At 38.0% G+C, this 10,114-nt stretch overlaps 1 protein-coding gene across 1 annotated transcript in view; it reads right to left on the reverse strand.

The window, feature by feature from the left end:
- Window positions 1–10,114, reverse strand: part of LOC102478841 (acyl-protein thioesterase 1-like) — a 26,571-nt gene that overhangs the window by 1,022 nt on the left and 15,435 nt on the right. The window contains exons 2-3 of the mRNA XM_027766332.1: window positions 302–407; window positions 1–216 (exon numbers count right to left, since the gene is read on the reverse strand). The exon at window positions 1–216 is cut by the window's left edge and continues 94 nt beyond it. Coding sequence (XP_027622133.1) covers window positions 1–216; window positions 302–407 — 322 coding nt within the window. The remainder of the gene's footprint in view (window positions 217–301; window positions 408–10,114) is intronic.

Consider the following 10,114-nt stretch of genomic DNA (forward strand, 5'->3'; position numbering starts at 1 on the left):
TTCTTCAACTCTTCATCTATCAAAGCTTTTACATTTTCTTCTGCCTGCTTAATTTCAGCTTTATCCTCCCATGAATCTGGGAAAAGCCCAGTAATATCAAACCAAGAAGGCATAACCATGTTCATATTTAATGTAACAGACATTACTGGCACATGAGGGCAGATATATTTGATACGTGAGCTTCTGCAACCTGCAAAGGCTTCTGCCCATCTGTGCCTGGTGTGTTTTTCAAGCTGCCATGTGAAAGACTAAATCCTTCCAGTCAGCTGTGTGGGATCCAGAACGTTAAACTCCATGCCACCTGCCGGTATCCCACAATCCATGAAGGAAAATCGCCATGGTGGACTTCCTGGTGATGGGCCTGATGGCAGGAAGCTGGGTAGACGTTATTGCCACACAGACACAAGCTTGACAGCAGCACATCAGAAGGAATGCTGGAGCAGATCTCCAAACAAAGGCTTACAAGCAGGGAGTCCTGGCCTGCACCTCCTGGCATGCCCAGGCGCATGCACCTCACTGCACTTCTTTGTGCTTAGGGGCCAGTGGTGTCACCTTTCTTCAGCTCAATCCCAGCCAGCCCCGTATCTGGTGTTGCAATTCAGATCTTCAGGAATCTTGTAAGCCCCACGTTGAGCCCCCTCATCTACAGCCTGAGGAGTCAGGATGTAAAGTCAGCCCTACAGACTGTATTTGCTAAGACAAGCTTGGCCACAGAAAATAAATGAAAAAAAAATCTTTTTCTGGGCAAAGTTTGATTCTTCATTTATTTTTATTTATTTATTTAAAATTATTTTATTTAATTTTATACACTATATATTTTTTTAACTTGACCAGAGAGAGACAGAGAGGGAAAGTGAGAAAGCAAGTCACCAGGTACAGGACAGGAACTACGGTTGGTCATGTGGGAGTCCAGCACCCCAGCCACCATGCCACCTGTCAGCCCCTGATTCTTCATTTTAAATGCACATTGGCCAGATCAGCTTTTTCGGACTGGTCTGGATCCCAACCCAGTCCTCCAAGGAGTCCACAAGATCACACTGCAGCACCCTGCTCCTGAGACACAGCAGCTGGGCTTCATTCTCCATTCACTGGGTCACATTCTCATCCAAGGCATTTTGAATGAATTGTACCCTGCATCAATCTACCACTTCACCTCATGATTTAAAAAGGTCTGTTTTATGTCTTGGCATCAGTTAAAAGTGCAGTCACATGTATGTGGAACTTTGAAGAAGTGGGAACAGAGAATGCAAAGAAAAAATCTGAGAAAGTCTAGCTTAATAGAGACTGTGAGAATTCCATATATTTTCTTTTTGTAAAATATAACCTCCAGTATTTTGCCAATGGATACCAAAACTTAAACAAAATCAAGTACTGTTTAAGAAAGGATCATAATGTGTCACTCTTTTCTGTGGTTTTTAAGATTTTTAGTGTTCAGATTTATTGAGATCTGAATACTTTCATGGCATTATCAGACTCTGAAATGAGTCTGGATTAATTCTCAATTGCCACTAAAATCAGTTTTGCAAAAGGTGGCTAAAAAAATTCATGTTTTGATATGTTGCTCCAAACTTTTTTCATAGTTAAAATAATAGAATAGTGCTTTATCTCTAAGTCTGCCTGGAATCCTTTGTTGGAATTTTTATTTAAATGCAAACAACAACAAAATTCCCCTCCCCATGAGAAAAAACAGATTTCTTTCTTTTTCCAAGTAAGATTTATATAACTTAGTTTGCTTTCTCTAATCTCTATGTGCCATAATACTGAATAATATATTATATTTTATTTATCAAAAGTATGTTTATCATTATCACAACCATATTTTAATTTCTCTTTTTCTAATTTAGGTTTTTTTTTTGTTTTTATATTTTACCTAACAGTGGCTTCTGACTTCTCTTGTAAACCAAATTTATTCTGTCACGGGAAGAAAGAGAGAAGAGAAAGGAATGGAGTCAGACCAAAGTGAGAAAGAGAACAAGTGGGAGGGAGAAAAGGAAAAGAAAGAAGTAAAGGAAAAGGGACAATTTAAAAGTGCTAACTAGCTGTATTTTTGAAGTAAAATGGTACTTTATAATGGAACACTATTGCTAAAATGGCACTTTATAGTGGAACACTATCGCCGTCAATTCCTTTCTATCAACAAAGGTGACTGAATAATCAGTTCTTGGGGCTGGCAGGTGACATGGTAGTTAAGGCACTGAACTCTCACATGGCTGACTGTAGTTTGAGTTGACATGTTGGCTTGCTTTCTTATTCTCTCTCTCTCATCAAATTAAAAATAATAATAATAAAATTAAATAAATAATTCTTTAAAAAATAGAGAGATAAAAGTGAGTTTTCTAATTAAAAACTGAGTCACCATTGTGAGTTTAAAATGAGCTACTAAAAATCATCAAATGAGCCCTAGTGACAGCACCTGCTGGTCTCCATTACACTGTGCTGTGCCTTGTCATAGCTTCTATTGTGAGACACTGTCATTGTAACTTACAGGTAGGTCATCGCTGTCATTTGAATCAATGAAAATCATAGTAATCCAACTTTAAGGAAACTTAGTGACTGAAGTTCCTCTCAGGTAAGCTATAATTGGATTAAATATTAAATGTCAGTTGTTTAAGGATAACGTAAATAAATAGCTAAATTCTCACATCTGTTTAATATAAACATTAAAAAATTTAGTAACTATTCTTTATAGCAAGGTTTATATAATTCAAATATTCTGTTCACTGGGAAGGAAAACAGTCACAGCCACATTGAATATCCATTTTTTTTCCCTTCCTTTTATGGTGGACAAACATTGACAAAGGCATAAGTGTTTTTACAATCTCGACTTGTCTGTTCTTTAAATACACACATACACTTTTTTATTAAAAGCATTATACTTTGTACTTGTCAGTACAAAGAAGCATATGGCAATACTAAAAGTTAATAAATACATGTAAGTTTACAAGGGTTTAGAAAATCTCCTTCAATTTTACCATAATAATTTTCCTCTAGTGTTCACTAAAATGTCATCCCGACTAGGCCTGTGTCTATCTTCTCCCCAGTTGATTCACTGTTCTTTAAATGGCTGAGTTTGTAGCCAAGAGCCCAGCTTTAGACATTACCTTAGTGAATGGCAGAACTAAAAGTAGACTCCTGGTCTTCTGATCTGCAGTTCCGTTCTCTTTCTGCTTTACAAATTTACTATGCCCACTGAGAACTTCATGGATGAACTTGATGTTACATAACTTTACTTAGTCTCTAAACAAGTTAAAAATCTAAATTCATTTTGTTGCAAGAGATCATCACTATGGAATCACAAGTTTTATGTGCCCTAACATAAAACACTGAAAACTTTTAAACATAAGTCAGTTAAATATGAAAGACTTAATTTTTAACTTTTTATTCTATGAAACATTCCTAGAAGCTTCATCAAATTAACTTCTAAAAATTTACACATAATTTTAGATATATAAAAAAGTGATGCAGATAATATATACAGGCCTGTTATTTAGATACCCAAATGTTATCATTATATTTGCTTTATCCTCTCCCCCTCTCTTCTCCCTCTCTCTCATACATGTGTGTGAACATGTGTCTATGTATATGTTTTCCCCTGAGCCAGGAAAAGTGTCAACATGAACTACAGAGACATGCTCCATTACCCTACATATATTAAACTTCATTTTAAAAAAAGACACCCTCTTATGCAACAAAAATGCAGCTATCAAAACCAGAGGATAAACACTAGTTTATATTTACAGTATCTATAGATACTGTAATCTAATCTGTATTCTTCAGATTTAAGCAAATATTCCAATAATGTTCTTTATACAAAAACAAACAAACAAACAAACAAAAAACAACCAAAAGCAATCCAGAAAACACATTGCATCAAATCAAGTCATTAATCTTTAGTTTCCTTTCACCTGAATAGTCATACTCTGTATTCCAGATGCTAAAGTTTCTAATAATTCCAGGCCTGGCATTTTGTAGAACACCCATCAGTTTGAGTCTGTCTGATATTTCCACCTGATTCAAGTTCTGCAATTTTGCTAGGAGGAGCTCATGAATGATTTTTGTGCTTGTCCCAGTACACCATGTCGTGAGGCACTTGCTATGAATTTATCCTATTACTAGTGGAATTAATGTCGATTTTTTAAAATTCAGAATGTGTCTGTCAGACTACTGCTCTACAAAGCTTTTATTTTACTGTCCAAATTATAATGATCTTCTTTTGGAGAGAGAGAGTTCTTTACAATTATGTAAATATACTGTTAGCCTCAAATTGTTATGTAGATGTTTTAGCATCAATGGAAGACTCTTACATCAAAGGCAAATACATCCTCTGGTCTAGATGGACTTCTAGTTTCCCTCCCAACTCTGAAATGCTAATTCTGTGACCCTGTGTGGCTGTTTAATAACTATGTTTCAAATTATCTTGTTAAATAGATGAGAACACTGAAGACTGAGTAGAAAATCTAAGATTATAATGAGCCAGAAAGAAAGAATTTTTCTATAATTCTTGCTTAACTGGCCAAACAAACAAAACTCAAAAACAATAGCACTTTCATTAGCTCAAGCCAGCAGAGCAGTGCTCTATATGCTGAAGCCATAAGAGAAAGTCCTGGGTCCTCATCCCAAGGTCTCTCTTTACACACTGGACATGTGTGATCATAATGCTTGCCTTCTGAGATGGGGAGTGGATTGCAACATGAGGGCACTAGTGGATGAGTTAATTCCTTCACTCTCACTAATGAACTAAGTGAGAACAACAACAACAACAAATCAAATTTAGTTGTTTTAATGATACACAAAACAAGTGGCACAGTCAGTGTATGTTGGAGAGAAGTCAGCAACATTACTCATGACACAAGATTTAAGGTTCCCCTTCCAACACAGGGCTGTTCGTGTGAATATAGGAATCATTAAGATTACATCAGAACTTCTGGAAACCTTGGTGAGTCTCTTCTGAACCAGAACACTGCATATTAGATCACAAGTCTGGATCATTCTATACAGAAGTGCTACTGATTACCTCAGCCTGGGTAGTCATGCCTCACCAATTCCAGCATCATTTGACTATATAATATGATTGTAGTCTACAGCATGGGGTACCTAAGAGTATTATAAGTCCTTGATCATTGCTCTGAAGCTCTGTAGTCCATGGTGTCTGCTCTGAGTTCATTGCTCAACTCACACTGCAGTTTTAGAACAGGAATAAATTTCCCAGAGTGCTCAAGGAATCATGGCAAGAATTCCATCATTCCACCTCAATTAGCATTTGACTTCCCTCTGTACTCCTACATCACACAGTGCTGCTTCAGTTTCTGCAACGCACAGTTGACCTGTGCACTAAGCCACAAGTCCTAAACTGAAGTGACTGGAGAGAACATTTCAAACAGGGTGACTCTGTCCATTAACATCTTAGTATTAAATCTTCTACATTTTTCTTTAACTGTCACCTGTGAGCACATGATAAGAAATAACTATCTACATTAAGTGGGCAAGGAACAGTTCCACAGCGATTCCCTAAATTTTTCTTTCTTTTTTTTTTTTGGAGAAGTTTTCACTATAGCGCATGCACTTGCCAGACAGACAGAGAGAGACATAGAGACAGAAAGCAAGAAATCACCCCCCAGGAGGGATGGTCATGCCGCAATCCCTTCTCCTCCATTCTCCTCTCAGGATCTTGGGCATGCACACACACGCGCCCAGCGTGAGTTTTAAGCCACTGGGTCTGGGACGCGAACCGCAGTCAACTACATGGGAGTCCAGCGACATAGCCATTACGCTAACTGCTGGTTCCCAATTCTTTAAATTTTTGAGCATTTCTAAAGCATGGGCACTGAGTAGTGTAGGACACTGCTGTGCAATTGAGCAGAGAGCAAACCCCTCCCAGGAGGGAAAAAGGCTGGGCTAGGAAGAGGCAAAGACACAGGCAGGGATTCAACACTTAAAAACAGTAAGTCATGGTCATAAGATGAGTTAGAACCACTACAGTTCAGTCCTAATGACATAAGAGAAACGCAAGGCTCTGCACCCCACCCCACCCACAAACCAGATCGAGCCAGCCAGCAGTTCCAGACACCAGGCAGCCTGAGGCTGCAGGCCCGACCTCTGGACCTTGGCGCATCCCCACCCTTTCTACACCTTGGACCTCAGGTTGGTTGTATGGCACTTCAAGATGAACTCGCATACCACCCCACCCACAAATCAGATCTAATCGGCCAGTAGTTACAGACACCAGGTGGCCTGAGGCTGTAGGCCCGACCTCTAGACCTTAGCGCATCCCCACCCTTCCCTCCTTGGACCTCAGGTTGGTTGTATGGAGCTTTAAGAGGAATTTGTACCCCCACCCCACCCGCAAACCAGATAGAGCTGGCCAGCAGTTCTGGACACTAGGTGACCTGAGGCTGAAGGCCCAACAGCCCCGAACCTGTCACTCATCCTCTGGCCTTTCCCACTTGCCTTTGAGCTCTCTGAATTTTGGCGATTTGAATAGCGCAAGGCACGCAACATGCACCATGAGAATTCCTTTTTTGTTTTGTTTTTCTTTGCTCTTCAGGTGTTGCTTATTAGGTAAGTTGGAGGCTCACCACTCCTTAGAAACAGGGAAGACTTTGGGCCATCTAGGACTAGTGACAACAGTTAATGGTAATTGTGAGCAACAGGTAGGTCAACCATAAAAGAAACCATCAATTTTCTAATCCTGTACAACTTTAAACACTCAGAGATAACTTAAATAAGTTTGGAAGTAACATATAGATTACCTGATGATAGGAGCAATGGCAGAGGCTCAAGAAATAGGAGCAGCCAACAAAAGGCCTCTTCCTCATGGGAAATCCTCAAGCCCACATCACCCACAGTCAATACAATTGATGTTGTGGACATGTCTGATAAGGAATTCAGAATATTTGTAGTGACCAAACTAGTTGAGGTGGAAGAGAAAGAGACAAGGAGCTCCAGGAGATGAGGAAATCCTTTCATGACTTGGAAGAAGAAATAAATACCTTAAACAAGAACCAGAGGACCTTCTAGGGTTGAAGAATGTGATACAGGAAATCAGTACCTCCCTTGAAAGCATTAAAAGTAGATTAGACCAGGGAGAAGATCGAATCTCTAATGTAGAAGACAAAACATTTGACCTAGAAAAAAGTATCAAGAAGATTGAGAAAACAACCATGAAAAATGAGGATAATATATGAGGAATACTGGATAACATCAAGCACCCCAACATCTGGATAATTGGTATCCCAGAAGAGGAAGAAAATAATAAGGGCCTAGATAATTTATTCCATGAAATCCTGGAAGAAAACTTTCCTAACCTAAAATGGCATTCAAATATCCAGACCCAAGAAATACATAGGACCCTAAGGAGAATCAACCCTAGAAGATCCTCTCTAAGACACATAATAGCCAGATTGGCAAAAACAACAGACAAAGACAAGATACTAAAGTTGGCAAGAGTGAAACATGAAGTTACTTACAAAGGTCACCCCATCAGGCTAACATTGGGTCTCTCGGCAGAAACAATGCAGGCAAAAAAACAATGGGGAAGCATAGTCAAAGTGTTGAGTGAAAAACAATTTCAACCAAGAATACTTTACCCAGCAAAATTATCTTTCATATGGGAAAAAAAGATAAAAGCATTCTCAAATAAACAAAATTTGAAGGAATTTACCAACTCCAGACCAGGTCTTCAAGAGGTTCTGAAGGGAGAACTATACCACAAAAACTAAAAAATCAGACAGACAGTAATACGAGAACAAAAAGCAACCAAGAAAATGGCCCACTTAATGATAGGATCAGGTACAGAAATATCAATAATTAAATTGAATGTCAATGGATTAAATTCTCCAATTAAGAGACATAAACTGGCTGAATGGATAAAACAAAAAGAGAAACCCACTATCTGTTGCCTATCAGAAACTCACTTTATGGATAAAGACATACATAGACTGAAAGTAAAGGGCTGGAAAAAGATATTCCATGCAAATGGAAGTCAAAAAAGGGCTGGAGTAGCGAGAGTGATCTCAGACAAAATAGATTTCAAGACAAAGACTGTAAGAAGAGACAAAGAAGGGCATTATATAATAGTCAATGTGGTAATCCAGCAAGAAGACAATTCTTATAAATATCTATGCACCCAACTCAGGTGCACCTAAATATGTGAGGAAAGACTGCTAGAGCTAAAAGGAGAGATAGGGAGAAATACTATAATTGTTGGAGGTCTCAAAATCTTATTATTTACTTTAGACAGATCTTCTAGACAGAAAACAAATAGATAGATACAGGACTTAAATGATACTATAAATCAAATGGGGTTGACAGATATCTATAGAACTTTCCACCCTACATCCTCAACATATACATTTTTCTCACCACAGCATGGAACCTTTTCAAAGATTGATATGTTAGGACACAAATCAAGCCTTTACAGATTCAAAGGCATAGAAACTGTACCCAGAGTCTTCTCTGACCATGATGGAATTAAACTCAAGATTAATTTCAAGAAACAACCCTGAAAATACACTATCACATCTGAATGACTTCTTCACTACTGAAGAAATTAAGGCTGAAATAAAAAAAAATTATGGAAACAAATGATAATGAGTATACAAGTGTCCATAATCTATGGGACACAGCAAAAGCAGTCATAAGAGGAAAATTCATACCAATTAGTGCGCATAAGAAAAGGATGATGGAAAGATGGCAAATAAATAACTTATCATCATGCCTCAGGGAATTGGAAAAACAACAACAAACAAACCCCAAAATTGCCAGGTGAAAAGAAATAATAATGGTTTGAGCAGAAATAAATGAAATGGAAAATAAATGAACCATACAGAAAATAAATGAATGCAAAAGCTGGTTCTTTGAAAAAATTAACAAGATTGACACACCATTGCTTAGACTGATCAAGAAGAAGAAAGAAAGAAACCAGATTAATCAAATATGTGATGAAACAGGCAATATTACAACAGACATAGGAGAAATACAAAATATCATTAGAGAATACTATGAGCAACTATATGCCAACAAACAAGATAACCTGGAGGAGATGGACAAATTCCTGGATAAATATAATATACCAGGGATGCAAGGGTGGTTCAATATACGCAAGACAATAAATGTAATACACCACATTAACAGAAAGAAAGATAAAAACCATATGATCATTTCAATTAATGCAGAGAAAGCATTTGATAAAATGCAACATCCTTTTATGATTAAGACCCTCAGTAAGATTGGTATAGAAGGGTCATTTATGAACACAATAAAAACCATCTATGAAAAACCTACAGCTAACATTATACTGAATGGGGGAAAGCTGAAAGCCTTTCTGCTAAAAATGGGTTCAAAGCAAGGCTGCCCACTTTCTCCACTGCTCTTTAATATAGTACTGGAAGTCTTAGCTAATGCAATCAGAGAATAGAACAATATAAAAAGAATTCAAATAGGCAAAGAAGAGTTGAAAATATCTTTATTCACAGATGACATGATGGTATACTTAGAAGACTAAAAAAGTCTCTGTGAAAAAACTTCTTGGGAACCAGCAGTTAGCGTAATGGCTATGTTGCTGGACTTCCACGTAGTCGACCACAGTTCGCATCCTGGACCCGGTGGCTTAAAACTCACGCCAGGCACCTGTGCGTGCATGCCCAAGATCCCGAGAGGAGAATGGAGGAGAAGGGATTGCAGTGTGACCATCCCCCCTGGGGGGTGATTTCTCGCTTTCTGTCTCTATGTCTCTCTCTGTCTGTCTGGCAAGCGCAAGCGCCCCATAGCGAAATCCTCTAAAAAAAAAAAAATCTTGAAGTAATAAGTGAATACAGTAAAGTGGCAGGATATAAAATCAATATCCAAACATCTATAGCATTTCTATATATGAACAACATGTTGAACGAAGTAAATATGAAGAAAGGAATCCCTTTCACCATAGCCACAAGATGTATAAGATACCTAGGGATAAACCTAACTAAGAAAGTCAAAGACCTTTATAAAGAAAACTCTGAAAACCTTCAAAAATATATTTTAAGTGACATAAAAAAGTGGAAGGACATCCCATGCTCTTGGATTGGAAGAATTAACATAATCAAAATGGCAATTCTACCCAAATTAATCTACATGTTTA

The sequence above is a fragment of the Tupaia chinensis genome, unplaced genomic scaffold, assembly GCF_000334495.1.
Source record: "Tupaia chinensis unplaced genomic scaffold, TupChi_1.0 Scaffold142576_1, whole genome shotgun sequence".
Classification (NCBI taxonomy): Eukaryota; Metazoa; Chordata; class Mammalia; order Scandentia; family Tupaiidae; genus Tupaia; species Tupaia belangeri.